A 24,635-nucleotide genomic window follows, 5' to 3' on the forward strand; every position below is an offset into this window, starting at 1 on the left:
ATTAACCGATTCTCATGATTTTTTCTTTGAAATGTTCGTTATTATATTTACTTTTATATAACTTTATAAACAATAGCATATAGTTTAAAAACAATTTTTGTTTAGTATTTAGTAAAAATTTATGACTTTTTTCAAAAATTAATTTCTCAAAAACGTTACTTTTTTTGTTTAAACTTTTTCTATATTGAGTGAACAGTTCATATTTCAACTTGGCTAAATGCCTATTAGCCGAAACTTGTTGTTTTCGAAATATGAATTTTTAAATATTAAAAATTTTTTCCCCCATTTATTGTTGCATTACATATCAGCATACAAGGCGATCAATGCCAAATGCTTAAAATTAATTAAAATATCACCTTTATTATTGCAAACATTCATTTGTTGTTATTTTTCAGAATATGGCAAAATATTTCACTAAACCTACAATGCCGTCACAAGAGCCTTTGCCATGTCCTGTTCCAAAATCACTGTAATTCTCGTGTTTCATTATCAAAATCATGTCCTGCGCGGACCGGGTGTCTTGAAATGGAATGAGCCAACTTTCATTTTAACTCGAGTTTACTTGTTTTGTCAAATTACCACAGAGTTATATTATTGTCATAATCAGAATCGAACCAAATGAAGTTGTATGCCGTGAATAAAGGAAAAATTTAGCTCATACTCGTTTCATATTTGTTATTATTCTATAGATCTAATTTAAACATCGAACCAAGAGCTCCGCAAGCCATTGCCAAAATTTCAATTGCCTTTAATACTGATTTTCAGAGTCTGATTCTATGACAAACCCCATACTTTTGTACTGTTCCCGCTGTTTATTCTAGCATCGAGTACTTCTATGTGAAACAAAATCACTTTGCCTTTTTAACGAACGAATTAATATAGATAAAAGAAATAATAAATTTAAACTGATTGTTGCTTAGTTTATGAACGTCGCGATAAAGCTAAAAAGTCTCAAACTGTAACGGTATATTAAAAAGAGAGAACTTGCATATATTTGCATCCGAATACACATATGGACATATGCAGTTATGTAAAACACTTCACTTAAAAGTAATCAAGTTTAAATTGAAACAATAACCAAGTTTCCAAAGCAAGAAGCGATGCAATATTCCTAAATCAGCTGTTGGAGCGCTGAAACTGTGCCGAACCGCAATATCAATGATGAAATTTGAGATACACAAGGACATACATACATACAAACATATTTTTATATACACAAATATAGTATATGCCGCTGCTGATTCCCGGCAAGTGCACTCAAAATGCATTAGCTCCAATTAATTTTTTTTAATTTTCACACAATTTACCACCACTCAATCTTATATTAAAAAAAAAAAATAACCATTTTACTTAATTACTTAACTAAAAAGAAATTAAGATTTGCTGTGTCATATAAACACAAAGTTATACATAATATGAAATACAAAAATAATAAAACACAAAAGCACATTTTATACTCTACCTAATAACGTACCCAACTTTAGAGCGGATAAAAGCATCATATTTCAATTTGGATGGTCGCTCCAGTTGCGACACTTACAGTCGGGTGCCGGATGCTGCGCTTTAGGTATTGGTCTTTGCATGAATATAACAACAACAACAACAACAATACACGAGATACAAAACGAGAGATTTCGCTTTCAATTAATCAATGATGACTTTTATATGGAATTTACAAGGAAAAAATTGAATAAAAATAAAAAAGAAAAAATTTAGCCAGTAGCGGTTTTGCTTTTCCTCAATTTGTTGGCTGCTGGACTTGGATATGATCATTGATGTTGGCTGCTGCTACTAACAACAGCAAGTAAAATGCCGGTGAGAGTGTTGTGTGTTATTGTTAGTATGGTGGCGCGGTAGCTACATATCTACGTATTTATATATGTTTCCGTTTTTTTTTTAATTTATCATGAAAAAGTGAATGCAATTTTGCACTTTCACGCCCATACATCCACTCATTCCAATGGTATGTGTGAATGCTTATTAAGGTTACCCAAAAAAGTTTAATTTTATTTTATTCGCTATTCTAAAATAAATGTCCAAAGAAAAAGTAGAAATAAAAGCCAAAAGTGCACAAAATGTATGTATACTTTTTAATTGAATAATCACTTTGTTTTGTAAAAAAACGAACCAATTACACACAAACATATGCATACAACCAGAGATAACGGGTACCGGTGAGTATACGAAACTTTTTTATTTATTTGATATAATTGAAAAACATATGTACTAGGGCGGGTCGATTTAAAAATCGCTCATTGCTCTGTGAAAATCGTATTCTAGGGATCAAAATAAGAAACTTTGCCGAAGGAACCATACCTCTAAAACGAATTCTGATGTCCCTCCCTTTGGGTCGAACTTTTGGGTAGGCGCAATTTCAATTCTACCTGCTGTGTCTTGTGGTGGCTTAAAAAAACAACACAAGCAATTTTACGATCTGCAATTGTGTCACAGTGATACCTTCATTTTTTAAAACGGTTGAATAAAAAACCCACACAACTATGTTTACGACATGCAAATGCATCACAGTGATGCCCTGGTTTTAAAAGGGGGTTGTAAAAACGCTAATTTCTAATAATTTTTTTTAATTTCTTTTCTATTACTAAGTAAAATTCATTTTTTTCATTTACATATATTCTGACTAAATAAATTTCTGAAGAGAAAAATAAACTCCAAAAAGAAAAAACATAGGCATTTCAAAGTGGGATTTTTCAAAATTTGCCCCTACGACCCAAAGGGGGGGGGGGCATCAGAATTCGTTTTAGAGGTATGGTTCCTTCGGCAAAGTTTCTTATTTTGATCCCTAGAATATGATTTTCACAGAGCAATGGGCGATTTTTTTGCCTCCCCACAAATCGACCCGGCCTAATATGTACATAAGAAACTTATATGTATATTGCTTTTTAGCACGCAAAAATCATTCAAGGGGTTGATAAGCGCAGTACAAAGCTTTATAGATTCAGAGCTTCCGAAACCCAATTGTCAACCTGACCTACGCGAGGAGAATCCTGTTCCAAATATGAATGTATCATACACATATTTAGCAGGCGAGGTTCTGGCCAGCCCAAGTTCCTCATAGAACTAGGGGGTGGGTGGGCGGTATGGCCTAGAAGGTTTAATCTGCTCATATTAGTGGTCCCCGAGATGGTCGGTGTGCTTGTTACCGGAACGTTCTATATCCGTAAAAGGATAATATATAAAAGGATCATCAACATTAATAACACTCCCCAAAACCTTCGGGTAGTGTCTTTATCCTTAATACAACAACAATGAGAAATATATACATATGTGATAAAAACAAGTCGAGCATGCTGAGGTATATAAGAAACACCAATGATTTTAGTAGATTTGGGCACAGTTTAAAGAAGTTTTCGAACTTTGACTTACTATTTTTCCTGCTTTTTTGCATATATTGGTCTAGTTTCACTAAAAGTTTCATAGAACTACTGAAAAAATGCGTTGTCTTCAAGGTAGCCGCTTGACAGGGCGTATGAGTAACCTTCTAAACTCAATTCGTCAATAAATCGTACGATTCTTTTTTAGGAAGTGGCTGTTCGTTCGGAAATTTTTTTTTCGTTCATAACATTGTGAATTCATACAAGTGGCGAATGTTTCAAAAAAAACGTTCACAATAGTAAACAGCCTCGAATGTGAACTCTAGAATCGCTACCATCATCTCACCATTTTGTTAAACATTATATTCATTAATTAAAGACTGAAAATACATAACTACAACAATTTCTTAACTTCCAGTTTTTTCTATTATAATAAATAAAGATATTTAAGTGCATCCATGATTACGGATAAGGTAAGATATCAGTAAACGTAAAATTGTTTTCGAAATTGTGAGGAACAGCGAAATACAATACCAGGTAAAAATCTTTGTCCACTAAATGTTAAATATCTTTTCAACTGTCCAGTTTTAGAGAAGAAATGTTATTATATAATTTAAAGTCTATTAAATTTTATTTCTTTTAATAATACACCTGTTGCAATGCGGATATCTTATCGCAGGTTAAAACAAAAAAATGTCGAGTTTTCGGTAAAAATTGGGATTTTGTCAAACTTCCAGACTTTAGGCACGGGAAGGCGAATCGCGATTGAGCTGCAACTTTTACAATTGCATTTTTATATCTAACTAGAAGACCCGGCAGACGTTGTCCTGCCCTAAATTTGGCATATCTGCATAAATTTTAATAAGCTTTTTCCGTCTGACTCTGCCCTCCCCCCCTCTTCACTTTTTCCTAATCCTTTTATTCACTCCTCCCTCCGTCTTTCTCGCTTCATCTATCTCCATCTTCGTCTCATTCTATCTCAATCTCCTTCTCTCTTTTCTCTTCTCTCAATTTCTTCTCATTCTTCTGCATCCCTTATTGCCTGTCCCAGAGGGTGGTATGTATTTTATTCCAGTCCCAGTCCCCGTCCGACTCCGAGTCTCAGTCCCAGTCCTAGTCCTAATCCCAGTCCCAGTCCGTCTCTGTATAATATATTACTTTGTACTAAAGCACTCATCAACAGCTTTCATTTGATATCCATATTGTATAAACACGGTCTAGGCATTCACTGGCCCACGTTTTGGCCTATATCTCGAGACCCTAGTCACCCAGGAGTATGAAAATTACCCTCTACACAACTAATGACTCTCCTGAATTAAAAAAAATGTCATAGTACCTCTAAATCGCGGGCCCCCTCAGAAACCGCCCCACCCTCTCGACGGGCCTGGTGATGTGCTATACTTGATATCATTCGCTATAATATTTTTTTATTGATAAGCAGGTTGTTTAATTAAACACCAAGCAATTACACGGAAGTATATCCGCAACCCCTGAAAATATGAGTGACACTGCGTATACGTAACATTTTATTATTACGTATAAATAAATAAAAAAATATGCAATAAAATAATATTGCGACTATAAACTGAGATATAACCAATCCTATGTCTCAAGTGAGATCAAACTAAACACGGGGTGCAAAACAAATTCAAAATCGGTTCAGTAGTTTAGGAGTCCATCGCGGCCGAAAATGTTGTGACACGTGTTTTTTATATATTAAGATAGAACAGTTCTTGAAGTGAGCACATACAAATTTCGGAGAAAAAACAATACCCTGTATTGAAAAACCACCCTAGTATACACAATTAAAAGAAAAGCTGATTTGAAACACAAAAGAGCGATTCGTGTCATTTCAATTTAATAACGGCGAGCAAAAAAAAACCTTTCTTCCATTCTCTGGCCATTCGCGACAGCCCTTCTCCCTGTCAACTATTATTTGACAGGTAGGTATGGCAGTGGAGGAATAGAAAGATTTTACACTTGTATGAATTCACAATGGTTCAGAATAAAGTAAAAATAGGAAAAATAACAAAAAAAAAGAAATAAAAAGAATATTTTTTTTTAGTTTTGGTATTCAATTTTCCAGCCGAATATAAAAGTATTTCGGTGTACTATAAAACAATGTTTTTTTGGTTTTACACAGAATATATTTTTTTTTTAAATACCCAAAAACTTCACGGCTTCAAAATTCGAATAAGAAATCCATCTTTCAACATAAATCGGACGTTCTGAAATCAAATTTCTAGACGTGGTGTTCTTAACACAAGTTCTCAAACTACCTTAAAAAAATTATACTTTAACTGATAACACCAGTGTTTAAACATTTTTTTTAGTTCGTTACCTTGAGATGCTACGCAAAAATCAGCAGCTGAAGTCCAGTCTTTTAATTATCAAATCCAATTGGACACATTTTTCATATAAGGTCAGGTTGGAATGGGAAAATAAAAAATAACTTCTCACACTAAACGAATTTAAGTCAAAGTTCCTATCCCTCCAACCCCTTCAACATCTACATAGGTGGCACCGCGAGATCTGTTGGCAGCAACAATCTGTTAAGGCATTGTAGGGATGGGTCATAAACTTCTATTATAGTCGATGATTCCTTAATTGGCTAGCTCTCCACAGATCTCTGTAGATGCCGGAAGAGTTAAAATTGCTCCTGCTACTCTGAGACGTATAAACAATATTTCGTAATACTAGCTTGTTTAGGGTGCATATAAGTGAAAAAGATTGCATTCTGCAGGGTTGGTTATGACAAACCACGCCTCCAACGATGCCCATTTGTTTTGATTTTTTTTTTTATACTCAGCTGAGCAGAGCTCAGAGTATATTAACTTTGTTCGTATAATGGTAATCCGTAACGGCATAAACTAATCGAGATAGATATAGACTTCTATATATCAAAATGATCTGCGTGAAAAAAGAAATTCATTTAGCTATGTCCGTCCGTCCGTCCATCTGTAAACACGATTACTTGAGTAAATTTTGAGGTATCTTGATGAAATTTGGTATGTAGGTTCCTGAGCGCTCATCTCAGATCGCTATTTAAAATGAACGAAATCGGACTACAGCCAAACCCACTTTTTCGATATCGAAAATTTCGAAAAACCGAAAAAGTGCGATAATTCATTACCAAAGACGGATAAAGCGATGAAACTTGGTAGGTGAGTTGACCTTATGACGCAAAATAGAAAATTAGAAAAAGTTTGGACAATGGGCGTAGCTCCACCCTTTTTCATTTAATTCGTCTAGAATACTTTTAAGGCCATAAGTCGAACAAAAATGTACCAATCCTTGTGAAATTTGGTAGGGACATAGATTCTATGACGATAACTGTTTTCTGTGAAAATGGGCGAAATCGGTTGAAGCCACGCCCAGTTTTTATACACAGTCGACCGTCTGTCCTTCCGCTCGGCCGTTAACACGATAACTTGCGCAAAAATATATCTTAACTAAACTTAGTTCACGTACTTATCTGAAGTCACTTTATCTTGGTATAAAATATGGCCGAAATCCGACTATGACCACGCCCACTTTTCCGATATCGAAAATTACGAATAATGAAAAAATGCCATAATTCTATACCAAATATGAAAAAAGAGATGAGACATGGTAATTGGATAGGTTTATTGACGCAAGATATAACTTTAGAAAAAACTTTGTAAAATGGGTGTGACACCTACCATATTAAGTAGAAGAAAATGAAAAAGTTCTGCAGGGCGAACTCAAAAGCCCTTGGAATCTTGGCAGGAATACTGTTCGTGGTATGACATACAATATAAATAAATTAGCGGTACCCGACAGAAGATGTTCTGGGTCACCCTGGTCCACATTTTGGTCGATATATCGAAAACGCCTTCACATATACAACTAAGGGCTACTCCCTTTTAAAACCCTCATTAATACTTTTAATATACCCATATCGTACAAACACATTCTAGAGTCACCCCTGGTCCACCGTTATTGCGATATCTCGAAAAGGCATCCACCTATAGAACTAAGGCCCACTACGTTTTAAATAATCATTAACACCTTTCATTTGATACACATGTCATACAAACACATTCCAGGGTTACCCTAGGTTCATTTTGCTAAATGGTGATTTTTCTTTATTTTGTCTCCAAAGCTCTCAGCTGAGTAAGTAATGTTCGGTTACACCCTAACTTAGCCTTCCTTACTTGTTTTGTTATTGATAACAAATACTTTTTGTCAAATTTAAGTGAGTAAAGCACTCAACTCTCAGCTGAGTAAGTAATGTTCGGTTACACCCTAACTTAGCCTTCCTTGCTTGTTTTGTTATTGATAACAAATACTTTTTGTCAAATTTAAGTGAGTAAAGCACTCAACTCTCAGCTGAGTAAGTAATGTTCGGTTACACCCTAACTTAGCCTTCCTTACTTGTTTTATTATTGATAACAAATACTTTTTGTCAAATTTAAGTGAGTAAAGCACTCAACTCTCAGCTGAGTAAGTAATGTTCGGTTACACCCTAACTTAGCCTTCCTTACTTGTTTTGTTATTGATAACAAATACTTTTTGTCAAATTTAAGTGAGTAAAGCACTCAACTTTGAAGCTAATGAGGCCGGCTTCAAAGACATTTCTTATTTCAAATCAGGCATGCTTAACCAACGAACCGATATCATTTCGTTGCGATAATTAACGTTAATAAACGAAATAAAGTCATTTCGTTTCGTTTATAAACGTTAAGAGCGTCAAATTAACGAAATGATTTTGATTCCTTTTCTGCCATATCAAAACGAAATCAAATCGTTTATGTTGATTAGTAATTTCAAACTATGCTGACAAAGCTGATTGATGGCGGAGTCATTAAAGGTGAAAGAATTAGCCAAGCTGGTTGCAACTTTTCTCATGAATTTTGACAGTACGAACATTTCTCAGAGTATTTTTGACATTACCACCAACGAATTACACAAACAAATTACATGGAGTTCGTATGTATGTCCGCTCACTGCTACCACCTTACGGCTTCACCATGGCTATAGCATTGCCAGCACAATAAACAACAATAAAACAACATAAAGTATCACGTTTTTGTTAACGTTTTTAACGTTAACGAAAGCTTTTCGTTTCGGTTAAAAACGAGATACAATTTATCTTGATAATTCCTTTATCGATAATATTTCGAAGTGTTTCAACGGAAACGGTGGAAATTTTGATAAACGATTAGATTAACGTTAAGGTGCATCCCTGTTTCAAATTATTAAGATGACACAAGTAATATTTTTTTGGATTACCCTAATATAACATTTTTTTGTGTCAACATACAAATAAATGTGAAAAAATTTAAAACAAAACCTATATTAAACAATTTACTTTCAAATTAAAATATATAAACCGTTTTACCAAAATGGGTAATCGGCAAATGGGAGTGAGCATTGAGAGATTAACGCAAATAAAATCGAAAGATGTATTCTCGAAAAACTGATTTTTGACAACACCAAGATCAATCTTTTCATTGGCCCTTACTTTTATTTTTTCTTGTGAAACTTAGTTTTTGTGTACAAACAATTACGGCTTACAAACTTCTCTGCTGGGTTAGGCAAGCTCAGGTGCATAGACTTTTTAGCATACACATACATAGATATTTTTGGTCACAAGCAACAACAACCTAAGTAGACTCAGGAAAGCTGTGACTTCTGCGCCGATTTTTATTGACAAAACTGCATCAGATTGTAGAGGAGAAATACTTCGAATAACTAATAGCAAAAAGTATTGAAAGGGTGAAGGAAGTTTTTGTTATAAAAAATCAACAACAAATTAGAGTAAGCCACACCTCTTCTTAAACATCTTAGTTCGCTATCGCTTATAACCACAAACCTGTACACATGCGCACATTGTATTTCAGCATACATGGGATGGCTTTAACTGGTGATCACCTTCAAATGTAGCTTCGCTCTAAGTCAAATGCCATAAAAAAGTTGTTGCACACATACACATACAACAACAGCACATACATATTGTATACGCATTCGTACGTAATGTTTCAAGTCATCAACTTGGATGGGTCATAAAAAGTCACAACACAAAATAAACAAAAAAACAGCAACAAAAAGAAACAATACTTTGGAGCAAATAACTCATCAAGGTAACAAACATATGGAAACCATTATGGCTGCATTGCTTTTCAAAAATTCAATGCTTTAAAAGAAGTGTGGGGTGATAAATAGATATTTATATATATACAGTTCCGGTCAGATAAAGGCGACAATTATTCACAAATTAATGGTTGGAGTTATACCCTCAACTTCTGTTCACACATAAACTTTCAGCCTATGGCAGTGAAATGACTTTAAAAGAGAGGATTAGCTTCTCATATATGAGGGCACTTTTCCGTTGATAAAATAAGAACTACGTGGCAGCGAATCAAGTGAGCGAAAAAGTACGAAGGCCTCTTCGGCTATAAGAAAATGGAAACTGCATAGGCATAATAAAAAGCGCGAAAATTGATCTTTTAGCTTTCTATCTCTAGAGAGCTGGTAAGGGTGACGCATATACCAAGAAGATGTTAAAGTCATCTCATGAGCTCAATATTGACGGTTGAACTCCGATTATGTGTAGGTCTCACCACCTTATACTAACAAAGCTGCTTCTACCATTAAAAAGAGAGAACTGTAGACTCATGACGGGTCTTCTGACTGGGCTCTGCTTTCTGGCATCACATGCCTTTAAATTAGGCTTGGTCAGTGATAGCAGATGTAGGAAGTGCGGGTTGGAGGAAGAAACGATCGAGCACGTTTTGTGCTCGTGCCCTGCGCTTTCCAGGGTAAGACTCCAGCTATTAGGAGTGATACAGCTGTCAGATCTAGAAGCAGTAAGTGGCATATGTCCTAGACAGCTTCTAGTATTTTCCAAAAGAACGGTGTTATTTTATAAAATACGCCCTGGTTTTTGATAGTTTTTCAATTTGGTCGTTGAATAAACCTCTGGTAACACTACAGACACATTCAGTCTATATGAGGTCCTCATGGACCGGTCAGTTCAACCTAACCTAACCTAACCCCATTGTGAAGATATAGCATGCATAAATAACAAACGTCAAAAAATTGGCGGAAGACGAAGCGAGTCTCCCTCTTGTTGATTTATAAATAAGAAAATAGTAGTTTTCCGTGATGAAAAAAATGAAGGTTACTCATACGCCCCGTTGTACTGAAATCTTTTTATAGGATTTTCTGCTAGTGCTCAACTTAAAACACACAAATTGTCGTATATTGAAATGAAATTAATATGTGTCGGTGAAATTTCTATATTTCAAATTATTTATTCGATATATTCTAAACGAAATGCATAAAATTAAGAGCTTGGAACATTTATTTAGGCACGAGTGTAATATGGACCTGTGGCATAGTACGTAATTTGAAGAAGAATCAACATTTGGTTCGAGTAAAATCTCAATATAAGAAACAAAAAAAAATTACAACGTCTCCATAGAAGGTGCTTTACTTTTCTAGCAAATCACCAACAAAATCACCAATTGGATTTGTGTTTTGTGGAACCAGCTAATGTTGGTTTAATAATTGACTTAAGTTTTATATTTTGCTTTCCTTTCTGTTTTGTGTTGATGGCTAACTAATTAAGCGCTTGAAAGCAAAGTTAAAGGGGAATGTAGCCTATTTCATATTTAATAATTTTTTTGTTGCTCTTTTCCGCTACATCTAAGTAATTTTAACACATTTTTTTCATGATTTTTTAACTCATTTCTTATACTTATTTCGCCGCACCATACACACAAACACACACGCATTAATGCCAACAAGAAAGAAATATCAACATTTTCTTACAAGTAAAACAAAATGGCTAACACTTCACAAAAATGGGGCTTTTCACTTCAATTCACTTTTATTGTTGTTGCAAAAAACACATTCAAAATTGCCACAATCTACGCAATGCTTTGGTTTTATTTTTTTTTTTTTTTTGATTTAACGTTTGTAAGCAAATATTGCGTTAATGCAATGTATATGTAAATGTATTTATGTATGTATGTAGGTACTCCGTTTTTGCATTCAAAAATTCGTTGCCAAACTCCTTTATTAGTTCAACTTTTTCAAATTGAAAATTTTTTCTCAAATTTATCTCATAAAAAATTCAGCTTAATTGCGTTAGATATTTCAAGTTTAAAACTAAGCCATGCTAAATACTATGTATGTTTAGTATTATTTTTTTCGCACATATAAATTATATATCTATATATGTATGCATGCATGTTTGTATATACATATATGTAATATGTCTCTGTTGGCATTGCGAGTACACGACGACGATCTTCTAATGATAAAAGCCAAAACTCAACTGCGGCTCCAAGAAGAAATATAAAAAATCGACAACCTGCTTAGGCCAACCTGTTACTGCGGTTTTGTCTGACTGGCTGTCATTGCAACTCCGGCGATTTCTTATTGTTATTACAATATTAGTGGGTATGTGTTATTATTTCGTTGCTGTTGTTATTATTTTCATTAAAGCTATTCAAAGCCCACTTCGGAAGAGAGCTCTGTGATTGTGAGATTACGCTCACTTTCGCATTAAGTTTTGTTCATAATTAAGTTAATAACAACAACAACAACACCAACAGCAGCACCAGCAGCAGGAGACAATAGTCAACGGCATGCACCAGTCGCGACTACAACCGCAGCAGAAACGGTAAAAAAGTGGAAAAACCACTACCAACACACACATCTAACTAACATATAAAAGCAATTGTTAAGTTAAAAACTTCAACTTGAAGTATCACAACTTACATACACATGTAATGTGCATTAGGATGGGTCAGTTTCCCTAGTACACAATTTTCCAACATCGCTCTCCGTTCAAATTCGGACGCAACGTACAATTCTAGGAAAAAAGTCAATGGCTCTAAAGTCATTTTTACATACGCAAAATTTTTAAAAGTGTTAACTAACTAATTAAGATATCGTATCTTGTGCTACTTCAAGTTCTTTTCTAAATCTGTAGGTATAAAGCCAACAGGAAAAGAAGCTAACTTGAAGTTGGTGTACAATGAACCAATGTGCACTATTAGCTGTTAAAATAAAAAAATATATACACAAGGCGCAATAAACCTCCGAGATTAAGATCAGGTTTCTCTTCCGATTTTAGATTTTTTAAAAACTGCTGTTTTTTTGACAGATTATTTTCTGACTTACAACTATTTCGATTGATTTTTTAAACGGTTTTATTTAGCTTGACTTGACAGGCCTTCACGAATTTTGTAATTAAAATCTAAGTAAGATAAGCTACAACCTTGAAACTTGGAATATAGTTCAGATCCCGATGACAAATAAGAAAAAACTCCGATAGGTGGCGCATGTATCGAAATATTTCAAAAAATCGTATTTGTGGTCCGATGTGGCTCATTTTTGGAAAAAATATTACATACTGTTCGGTAGAAGTGACATCAAAATACTTTCGAGTTCGAGGAGGGACAAGCATACGTGGCGCCGAGTCGAGTAAAGTCTTTGGAAGGATTATGTTTTGAGGACTTAGATTGTAAAAAATTGGCAGGAAAGAGTCCTTGTAATAATGAGTCACTAAATGAACTAAATAGAATGAGAAATAATAGGCAATTAAATAAAGACTAAAAACTTGAAAATAAAATAATTAAAAAAATTGTTTATGTTAAACGGTTTCATTGAAAACAATACTTACATTAAGTAATAATAATACTAAAAGCTAGAAAATAATTAGGTAGGTCCTAGTCCTAGGTACTAGTCATCACACTCCTCATCAATCTACGTTGATCAGAAAATGAAATAAAAGCGTTGAGCGGAAATTTCTAAAAATGTGAAGCGTAGCATAAGCTAATTAAGGTTCAGTTGGTCTTACTCATGACTATCAATAGCCTACCTTGCTTCGCCACTGCAATTTAATAGCATCGGAAGAAATTGTGTCCCCCAAAAATTAAGCAGCCACCCTAATACGCATGAACTCAAGGGTGTCTAAAGAAACGTATTTTCACATTTAGAAAAAAGCTTTTTTATAAAACGGATGAAATACAATCTTCAGTAATTCTTGTGGATCAAAAGCCCATCAATGTAAAAAGCACTATATCATAGGTTCTAGTAAGCTTCTAGTATTTGCCAAGAGGACAAAGTTATTTTATAACATAGTTCTGTTTTTTGAAAGGTTTTTTTCAGTTTGGACGTTAAACAAACTTGTGGTAACACTACGGACTCACTTAGTCTATGTAAGATCCTCATGGATAGGTCAGTTATACCTAACTAAGCCTTGCTTATAGGGAACTCTTATATTGGAACGATTTTCCGTCATCCCTTGTCAAATTTGGTTTCGAGATAAACGGTTTCGGGGTTGTGCCATTATCAGTGTCGATTTTCGTTCTGATCTGTTGTTGTCGTTTGTCTTGTAGGTACATGAGCAGGTATTGTCAAAATTGATGCTTGTATATATTTGTGTGTATGTGCTGTGTGTTCATTCAGAACAGAGGGTCGTTTTTACTGATCGATTTGTGTGGCTGACTGAGGCAGATAAAAGTCAGTAATTCTAGTCGGTTGACCTTCTTTGTGGGTTTGTTGCTTTGGTGCGTTTATTGTTTTGTGTTTGTCTGTTGCCCCTGTGTGATTACTTTGTTTCTTGTAAACAAGTTTTAAGGGCTCCAATATGTGTCAGAAATTGTGTTTATCTGTTAGTTTATTATTCTACCGTCGAATGTTTTCTGTTTGAAGATTTCCATGTTTTCGAGTACGTTGAGACGGCGGCCTTTTGCTTGTATGTATGTGAAGGACCCTAACTGTTTTATTGATGTTTGCTGGGGAACAATCATTTTCGACCATATCATTCGCGAAGTTAGACTCTAGTATAATATTTGGATTCCGTGTTTTTGTTGTAATCTCTAATGTGTTATCTGAACCTCGTTCTTATTTGTCGTCCTGTTTGTCCTATGTAACTGTATTGGCATCCGCAGGTAAGATTGTATACGCCGTGGCTCCTAAACGGATCCTCGTGAGTTAGTGTTAGTTCTTAATTTTCGCCCTAGATTGTTCGAAGTTTTGAACGCTGTGTTAATGTTGTATTTTTTCAAGAATTTTGCCAATTTATATGTTGCTTTTCCAGTATGTCATAGTCGTCCAGGTGTTATTATTTTCCTTTTCATTATTTCTTTTTGGTTGTCCATGCGTCCTTCTGAGCTTATCTACTAGTGCTATTTTATATCGGTTGTTTGCAGCAATGTTATATATTACTTCAAGCTCTCTCTTATATGCTTCTTGTGTAAGAGGTGTTCTTTCAAGTCTATGTACCAAATGCTTTAACTGCATTTTATGTTGTTGGGGGATTTGAGGTATTATGTATTATTGTGTCGGTGGTCGTTGGCTTTCTATATATGTCGTAGTTAAATCTTTTGGCAACTTTATCAATATTTATCGTGAGGTCTAGATAGTTGGTTCCTCCATCTTTATATTATATGTTGCCGTTATTCTATTTGCAACTATTTATAAGAAGAGAGTTATGAAAATAGAGTAAAATTTTATTATAAGTAAAGTTACTTTGAGTTAATAGGTAAATTATTCGATTTTCTCCTACATAAACAAGCAAACGTACAGGTGAAGAGAATATAAGAGTGTTAAAATAAAAATAGAACCCATTCAATAAAAAAACTTTAAATTAAGGAATTTGTACATATTTATATATATTCGGCGACAGTAAACGAAACAACAATAACATTATTACAATACAATACAATACAATACAAACACAAAACCACACACACACACATCGCATCATGTAAACCAAAGCTAAACGAAACAAGTAAGGAAGGCTAAGTTCGGGTGTAACCGAACATTACATACTCAGCTGAGAGCTTTGGAGACAAAATAAGGGAAAATCACCATTTAGCAAAATGAACCTAGGGTAACCCTGGAATGTGTTTGTATGACATGTGTATCAAATGAAAGGTGTTAATGATTATTTAAAACGTAGTGGGCCTTAGTTCTATAGGTGGACGCCTTTTCGAGATATCGCAATAAGGGTGGACCAGGGGTGACTCTAGAATGTGTTTGTACGATATGTGTATCAAATTAAAAGTATTAATGAGGGTTTTAAAAGGGAGTAGCCCTTAGTTGTATATGTGAAGGCGTTTTCGATATATCGACCAATATGTGGACCAGTGTGACCCAGAACATCTTCTGTCGGGTACCGCTAATTTATTTATATATGTCATACCACGAACAGTATTCCTGCCAAGATTCCAAGGGCTTTTGATTTCGCCCTTCAGAACTTTTTCATTTTCTTCTACTTAATATGGTAGGTGTCACACCCATTTTACAAAGTTTTTTCTAAAGTTATATTTCGCGTCAATAAACCAATCCAATTACCATGTTTCATCTCTTTTTTTCATATTTGGTATAGAATTATGGCATTTTTTCATTATTCGTAATTTTCGATATCGGAAAAGTGGGCGTGGTCATAGTCGGATTTTGGCCATATTTTATACCAAGATAAAGTGACTTCAGATAAGTACGTGAACTAAGTTTAGTTAAGATATATCGTTTTGCGCAAGTTATCGTGTTAACGGCGGAGCGGAAGGACAGACGGTCGACTGTGTATAAAAACTGGGCGTGGCTTCAACCGATTTCGCCCATTTTCACAGAAAACAGCAATCATCATAGAATCTATGTCCCTACCAAATTTCACAAGGATTGGTAAATTTTTGTTCGACTTATGGCATTAAAAGTATCCTAGAAAAATTAAATGAAAAAGGGCGGAGCCACGCCCACTTTGAAAATTTCTTTTATTTTTGTATTTTGTTCCACCATATCATTACTGGAGTTGAATGTTGACATAATTTCAGGGATGCACCTTAACGTTAAGCTAATCGTTTATCAAAAAATTTCCACCGTTTCCGTTGAAACACTTCGAAATATTATCGATAAAGAAATTATCAAGATAAATTGTATCTCGTTTTTAACCGAAACGAAAAGCTTTCGTTAACGTTAAAAACGTTAACGAAAACGTGATACTTAATGTTTGAATTATGCTGGCAATGCTATAACCATGGTGAAGCCGTAAGGTGGCAACAACGAGCGCACATACACACACAAACTCTATGTAATTTGTTTGTGTAATTCGTTGGTGGTAATGTCAAAAATACTCTGAGAAATGTTCGTACTGTCAAAATTCATGAGAAAAGTTGCAATCAGCTTGGATAATGCTTTCACCTTTAATGACTCCGCCATCAATCAGCTTTGCCAGCATAGTTTGAAATTAATAATCAACATAAACGATTTGATTTCGTTTTGATATGGCAGAAAACGAATCGAAATCATTTCGTTAATTTGACGATCTTAACGTTAATAAACGAAACGAAATGACTTCGTTTCGTTTATTAACGTTGATTATCGTAACGAAATGATATCGTTTCGTTGGTTAAGCATGCCTGCATAATTTACTTATATGCTGTAGAGATATTAAATTTTTTGTTAAAATTTGACTTTAAAAATTTTTTTTTTTAAAAGTGAGCGTGTCATCATCCAATTTCGCTAATTTTTATTTAGCATATATGTATATAGTAATAGGAGTAACTTGCCTACCAAATTTCATCATGATATCTTCAACGACTGCCAAATTACAGCTTGCAAAACTTTTAAATTACCTTTTAAAAGTGGGCGGTGCCACGCCCAGTGTCCAAAATTTTACTAGTTTTCTATTTTGCGTCATAAGGTTAACGCATCTACCAAGTTTCATCGCTTTATCCGTCTTTGGTAATGAATTATCGCACTTTTTCGGTTTTTCGATATCGAAAAAGTGGGCGTGGTTGTAGTCCGACTTCGTTCATGTTAAATAGCGATCTGGGATGAGCGCCCAAGAACCTACATACAAAATTTCATCAAGATACCTCAAAATTTACTCAAGTTATCGTGTTTACAGACGGACGGACATGGCTAAATGAATTTCTTTTTCGCCCAGATCATTTTGATATATAGAAGTCTATATCTATCTAGATTAGTTTATGCCGTTACGGATTACCGTTATGCGAACAAAGTTAATATACTCTGTGAGCTCTGCTCAGCTGAGTATAAAAACGTCAGCAGCTGCAGTCAACCGACAATATTTGATTAACTTTAGGAACAGATAACGCAATTATAAACGTTAGATAAAGGTTTTTTTGAATAATCGAAGAAAAGTATATTAATATCAGAAGAAAATCAAATAGTCAATTAAAAAGCTTAAGAGTTATTGCTTTGTTGAATTTTCCTATTGTTTCACTTAGAAGTTTTGTTAGTAAGCTAACTAAGCAAACGATTCGTTTTGCTCGATTTGCTGCTAAATCGAAAAAGGGAATAGACACAATTTTAAATATATTGAAATATGAGCAATGGATTTTGGACCGGTCGTTATTGCCTGCAGACTAGTCTTTTAAGAAAAATAGGTGAAATTTTCTTTATCATTTTTTATGATCGAGGATAAAGAAAAGAAACAGATAACGAAAGCACTGAGGAACCGGAAGCGGAAAGGAATAGTGTGTCCTTCGATGAAAAGTGCTCGTTGAAAAGGCTCAAAACAAGAGACCCATTCATGAGCCAGAGACAGAAACCCTTACAAAAGTTGAGGAATGCTGAGACCGTATCGTGTTATACGATCACGTATCGAAAAGCAATTTCACTCATTCCAGAAATAAGAAACACTCAAAAGATTCCTAAAAATAATAATAAGTTTTGAATCTAATGATTACTGGTAGCTACCATTTCACATATTTTCCTAATCGGATTAATCATTTCAGAGCTTTTGCGATTTAAAGAATTGATTTTGATCACGGATCGTATAACACGATACGGACCCTGGGTAACAGAACGCGCAGGTGTGATGAAGTCAAGTAATAATCCACATATAAGAGGACATCATGTGCCATGAATAAGTAGGAAACGTTCATTAAAGTTATTGAAATAAATAGAAGAAAGCATTTTTGCATCAACCAATACCCGCCAGACATTTTCCTGACCGAATTTTGACTTCTTAAGAAAATTTCAATTTGTGTTGCTCTCTTTCTGTGCACTTATCCTTTCCCTATATCTGGTACAATCACTATTCCTTTCCAAAACTTCCTTTGGTTTTCACTAGGGCTCGAATGGTCGATTATCAAGAGCTCTTATTCTCTCATTTACACACACACCGTCTATTCATACACAATAACATAATTATAGCCGGTTAACGGTGTGAAATAAGTAAATAAATGATTTGCAAATCACACTGCCACAAATATAGTAATTATAAGCGTTTTGTTAATACAAGCAAGAAGCGAATGGGGACCACCCTCCCCATTTTGGGATGTCTGTAAGTAAACTTTTAATTGTTTCACATTGTTGTTGTGTTATCGAAACAACCAAACTTCAATTCAATTTCAAAATAAAGCTAATACAAACATTGGAAAGGAAAAGTTCAATTATTTAGCGCCGAAGACATATTTTTAATATAAAGAAGTGCTGCGTTTTATTGGGTGCATCAAACATTCTAAGACAAATAAAGTTCTATCTAATTCTTGTTTGCATTTAGAACCTTCAGGACAGAAATGATAAATATAACTCACGACTAAGAAACTTCATTCTAAATCTCAAGAGTTTTCATTTTCAAAGGAACAAAAAGTAATCGTTTAAAAATTACAATCTGTTATATTATTATTATTAGGACTCAATGCACTGCGCGCTTTACTTAGATCTTTTGCGCTTGACCTTTCAGCCTATTACTGTATATAGACGGTTTTAATGTATTGTAGTACATCTTCGGGCTTTTTACTCAATATTACGGAGTAACGCCACCTATATGGAAGAGTCTGTGCCCTGGGCGACGCATGCGCAGAAAATGTGCAGATGATATCGTATACTACAGTGTCTCGTATAGTACCCAGTGAGAGTTCATAGGTCTCTCAGCTTAGATTAATGAGTTCGACTCTCGTTGCTGGGAGTAAAACAATTTGGCTTGGCTTTGCTCTCGGCATTCTGTATGAATTGCTTTGTTTCCCAGTTACTTATGGTTTCCATTGTGTGTGCCTTTGTGAGTCCACTGAAGATCTCTGTGCCATATAATGCTGCTATAGCACCATACTTGGCTAGGTAGTCTGCGAGTTCATGTCCCTGATGACCGGGCACCCACACCAAAAAAAAAAATTGTTTTAGGCTCCCAGATCATTCAGGACTTCAAAGCATTCATCCACTACCTTAGAAGTTATTTGCTGGAAGAGTGTGATCATATTCGAATATGTATCTTAAAATTAAGGCAGCAACCCTCGTATTATACCATCACTGAAATGAATATTGTCTAAAAATAACAGTAATTAACCAGGGGTGCAAAACGGTTCGAACCGAACCGGTTCATGAACCGAACCACCCGCTTTATTGGGGCTTTGAACCGAACCACTAACCTTAACTCCAAAAACCGAACCGAAAACCACTCAAAAAATTGGTTCGGTTCGGTTCAAGATAAAGTTTCAACAAAAATCACTTAACTTATTTATTTCACCGCTTTGCTTGAAAATACAACTCAAGATAAACTTGCATACATTTTTTCTCGATGGCAAGGCCGTGAGTTGTCACTTTTGATAGTAATAGCGTCTACTGTTTGCGCCTGTGGTCAAGCTTTTGAAAAAATAAACAAATTGACAAAATGAGTTCAAACCAAGTGCATAACAACTTTGTATATGAAAGAGCTTTTTCATTTTTCATTTATAACCTTTCTTATACCCAGCTGTACTTGTACACAGGGTATTATAACTTTGATTGGATAACGGTTGGTTGTACAGGTATAAAGGAATCGAGATAGATATAGACTTCCATATATCAAAAAAGATTTGATTGGGTCATGACCGTCTGTCCGTCCGTTAACATGATAACTTGAGTAAATATTGAGATATCTTCACAAAATTTGGTACACGAGCTTATCTGGACCCAGAATAGATCGGTATTGAAAATGAGCGAAATCGGATGATAAATTTTGAGCTATCTTGATGAAATTTGGTATGTAGGTTCCTGGGCGCTCATCTCAGATCGCTATTTAAAATGAGGACTACCACGCCCACTTTTTCAATATCGAAAATTTCGAAAAACCGAAAAAGTGCGATAATTCATTACCAAAGACGGCTAAAGCGATGAAACTTGGTAGGTGGCTTGACCTTATAACGCAAAATAGCAAATTAGTACAATTTTGCACAATGGGAGTGGCATCGCCCATTTTTAAAAGAAGGTAATTTAAAAAACGCAGTCGTTGAAGATATCATGATGAAATTTGGCAGGCACGTTGCTCCTATTACTATATGTGTGCAGTGTAATAGTGTGCAAGTTTCAAGTAGATGAGAATTACCGCTAATTGTTTTTCCCCGAGGGTGTTGCCCATATCTTCCATATAAAAACAAATTTTTTTCATGCGGTGTATGGAAAAAAATGCGAACACCCTCTTGAAACTTGTACATTACTACACGACAATTAGATGACCTACAAAACTGCGCACTCAGAAATTTTTTGAAAGTTTTTAATAAGTCTGGAAAACTGATGAAAATTTGATTAATTGTTGTGAGCTTTGTGTAAGTTTTGAAATGTATATAAATATAGTTTGTGTTATAGTTAAAACCATATTTTAAATTTGATTTATTAAAAACTAATAAATTGGGAACTATACCATTTTATAGGGAGACCATATTATTTTACACATAACCATATATCAACATTTATAAGCTTAATGCCTAAGAAAAGCAAAGAAGACATTTACATTTTCATGAATATATTTTAGTTTGTGTAGTAATCTCGCGTCTAAAATTTAGTAGGTATGTTTTATATGTATATTGAAAGCAGCTAATTGAATAGTTTTTCTTCTCTTAAAAATACGACTACTTTCTTATATGCAGAATATATTCGTTGTAAATACTCCCAATAGGTATAGTCATGCATTCTACCATTTTCGTTCCTTACATTTTATAATAATCAACAAACCGTTTTGATAAGTTTTATAAATAAATCAGGGATGCACCTTAACGTTAAGCTAATCGTTTATCAAAAAATTTCCACCGTTTCCGTTGAAACACTTCGAAATATTATCGATAAAGAAATTATCAAGATAAATTGTATCTCGTTTTTAACCGAAACGAAAAGCTTTCGTTAACGTTAAAAACGGTAACGAAAACGTGATACTTTATGTTTGAATTGTGCTGGCAATGCTATAGCCATGGTGAAGCCGTAAGGTGGCAACAACGAGTGCACATACACACACAAACTCTATGTAATTTGTTTGTGTAATTCGTTGGTGGTAATGTCAAAAATACTCTGAGAAATGTTCGTACTGTCAAAATTCATGAGAAAAGTTGCAATCAGCTTGGATAATGCTTTCACCTTTAATGACTCCGCCATCAATCAGCTTTGCCAGCATAGTTTGAAATTAATAATCAACACAAACGATTTGATTTCGTTTTGATATGGCAGAAAACGAAACGAAATCATTTCGTTAATTTGACGATCTTAACGTTAATAAACGAAACGAAATGACTTCGTTTCGTTTATTAACGTTGATTATCGTAACGAAATGATATCGTTTCGTTGGTTAAGCATGCCTGAAATAAATACATACATAGATTTGATCTCAATAACTGTATTTTATTTGTATGCTTAGTAGGTACATATCGATGGTTGGTTGCACACAGATCCCAAGTGACGAACTTCAAATTTTGTATACTATCGAAACTTAGTATTAAACGTTTGAGCCACTTGAACTGAACCGGTTCGGCGGTTCAGAGGTAGCCGCGAACCGGTTCAAGTTTTCTTGAGTGGTTCAAACCACTGAACCGAACCGCTTTGATTTTCGAGGCGATTTGCAGCCCTGTAATTAACTATAATAAACGAAAGCGAATATCTAATATTAAAAGAAAAATATTTTTTCAGCGTCTGGCAAAGAGAACCAAACATTTTTTATTTCATAAATACGAAAAGCGACTTTACGGTCACCTTGCCAGGCGTTAAATGCAAAACAAACCCAAATATGTGTACTAAAATAATACAATTTTTAATTCAAATCATAATTTGACTTCTAACTTGCAGTGAAAAAAAAAACAACTATCAATCCTTTATTATTCTAAATTTAGCAGAAAAATGAGCACAACATACCTTTTGAACTTGGCAGACATTGTCCGACATTATTCCAGAAATTTAATCGGCAACCAAATACTTTCATTTCTTTTACACGTTCTTTCATGTTGCCCAGTACACTGGTTTCCGCGAAACTAGCACACGGAATCATTTGTAAACTGCAAGTTTCAGATTTATTTTATTAGCCGATTTGTTTCATAAATTCGGCTTTTCATTACACTTCAGTCACACAAAGTAGATTTAGGTTTTATTATTTTATTTTCTCGCTAATTAAGTTTTCGTTTTTTCTTCTAAAACAGAATGAGCATTACCATTTTATTTTCATTATTCAAAAATTATAAATATGCACATTTAGCCCTTGAGCTATGATCCCAATAGATATACATATGTACATATATACACATTGTTGTGCGCATGCGCCTTTGTCACGGCTTACGGTGAATTTCATCACAAAAGAGATTAATGAAGCGATCACTTTTTTTCATTTTTAGAAAATATGTCCATTTCACAGGCACTCACTCTATATGGATGTTTCAATGGTTTATTTAGGTTGGAAAAACGTGTTGTCTTTGCCACAATGTTTACAGATAAGGTATACACACATACAGTGGCGGCCAAGTAATTAGAGATGCTACGTAATTTGACAATTTTTTTTTATTTTACATGTCACATAGATCGAGATCTAAGCAATTTTTAAAAACTGGAAGTTTCGGCATTATCTCTTGGTCATTTAAAGGTTGTATTCGGGATAGTTTCGAGACAATCTTTTTTAGATCATTTTGTGTTTTTTTAGAAATCATTTCGCAACTATTTCGGGTTATTTTGTGTTTTTTGTAATCATATTAAGAGTAATTGTAGTTTTTTTTAAAGAATTATGTTCTTCGGGACTACTTCAGGTCGTCGTTTTTTCCCCTGGGGAAGAGTTTTTTGTAAGTCATTATAATTTTGAGTCTGTTCGACCTAGACCACTAATCTTTCGTAAATCGGTCATAAAAAGAGATCGATATTCACGCAATTTTTTGGTTTTTAGATCAACGAAATTTTATGTTTTGTTTTCTTCGTTGTTAGGTTAGGTTGAACAGGCTGGTCCGTGGAGACCTCACATGGACCAAACTGTAAAACACTATTAGAAACCATAACCCATGGTTTAAAACCATTCCGTCCCCTTGGCAAATAGCTACTAGAAACCTTCTAGAAATTATGTTACTTGCTGCTTCTAGATCTCCTAGTAACTGGAGTCCAAATTTTTCCCAACATAGGGAACGGAAAAGGGATGCTCATTATTTGTAGAAAGTTTGAAGCTTTTCGTTTTAATTTGAATTATATTCCAAAAATTGTATGACAAAAAAAAATTTTAAATTTTTAAAATTTATATAAAATACTGTCGCATCCCTAATCATTTTGTCACCACTGTATATTAAGTACCTGTAGATACATAGACTATGGCACCTACTACAAATTGATATATCCAAAAACTGCATGCATGAAGAAAGTTAACATTTAACCGAAGTGAATTAATAAGAAGTTAAATAAACAAAACAAACAAACACGAAAGAAAGGAAGAGCCAGAAAGCGCATAAAATTGAAGAAAGTAGTTTAAGCAGTGGTCTGACGTGTTTACGACCTGCGACCTTTTTTTGTTTTGCCTTAGGGCCTCTTCATACAAGGGTTCTATCAACGTTTATTGCTTCCTGTCCATTGGACAATTAGGCGTTTGAGAAGCGATATGCATAGGTTGTATAACGTTACATACATACATATTACAGTGACTGGAGCAATTATGCGTGTAAGGGACTGAAAATAAGAATTATAAAAGAAATTTTGATAGAAAATCTTTTCTTGGTTTAATTTATTTGAAATTATTTCATATGCAGTCAAGCAGCAGGGTACAGAAACATCGATTTTTCGCATCTTCAGTTACCCGATTTTTGCGAACTTCGTTTCCCGTTCTTCAGTTTAAAAAATGGTGAGAAACTATAGTGTTTGGTGTTATTGTTGTGCAAACATTTCTACCGAATGAATTTTTTTCAAGTCGGTGACAAAAGAATTCCGGCCAATAACTAAAAATGTTTTAAGCATAAATTTATGAATGCCGCGGTACAATGACATTTTTTATATACAAGCTTATGCATTCCTATAACATCGCCACAATCAACCAAGATGTTGCGTTTGTAAATATAAAGGAACTTCAGACTTGGCAATGGAAGTTTATTA

At 34.5% G+C, this 24,635-nt stretch overlaps 1 protein-coding gene across 11 annotated transcripts in view; it reads right to left on the minus strand.

The window, feature by feature from the left end:
* Btk (tyrosine-protein kinase Btk29A) overlaps positions 1 to 24,635 on the minus strand; it is a 75,194-nt gene that overhangs the window by 16,998 nt on the left and 33,561 nt on the right. For 2 of the 11 annotated variants that reach the window (XM_067768910.1, XM_067768911.1), the window contains exon 2: positions 22,440 to 22,711. The exons of 4 other annotated variants lie outside the window; for them this stretch is intronic. In XM_067768910.1, coding sequence (XP_067625011.1) covers positions 22,440 to 22,572 — 133 coding nt within the window. In that variant the 5' untranslated portion in view covers positions 22,573 to 22,711. Of the gene's footprint in view, positions 1 to 1,462; positions 1,820 to 11,132; positions 11,510 to 22,439; positions 22,712 to 24,635 lie in introns of those variants that run through there. 5 more of the 11 variants (XM_067768916.1, XM_067768913.1, XM_067768912.1 and 2 more) reach the window with 5 other exon arrangements.

This window comes from Eurosta solidaginis, chromosome 2 (genome assembly GCF_040869045.1).
Source record: "Eurosta solidaginis isolate ZX-2024a chromosome 2, ASM4086904v1, whole genome shotgun sequence".
Lineage (NCBI taxonomy): Eukaryota > Metazoa > Arthropoda > Insecta > Diptera > Tephritidae > Eurosta > Eurosta solidaginis.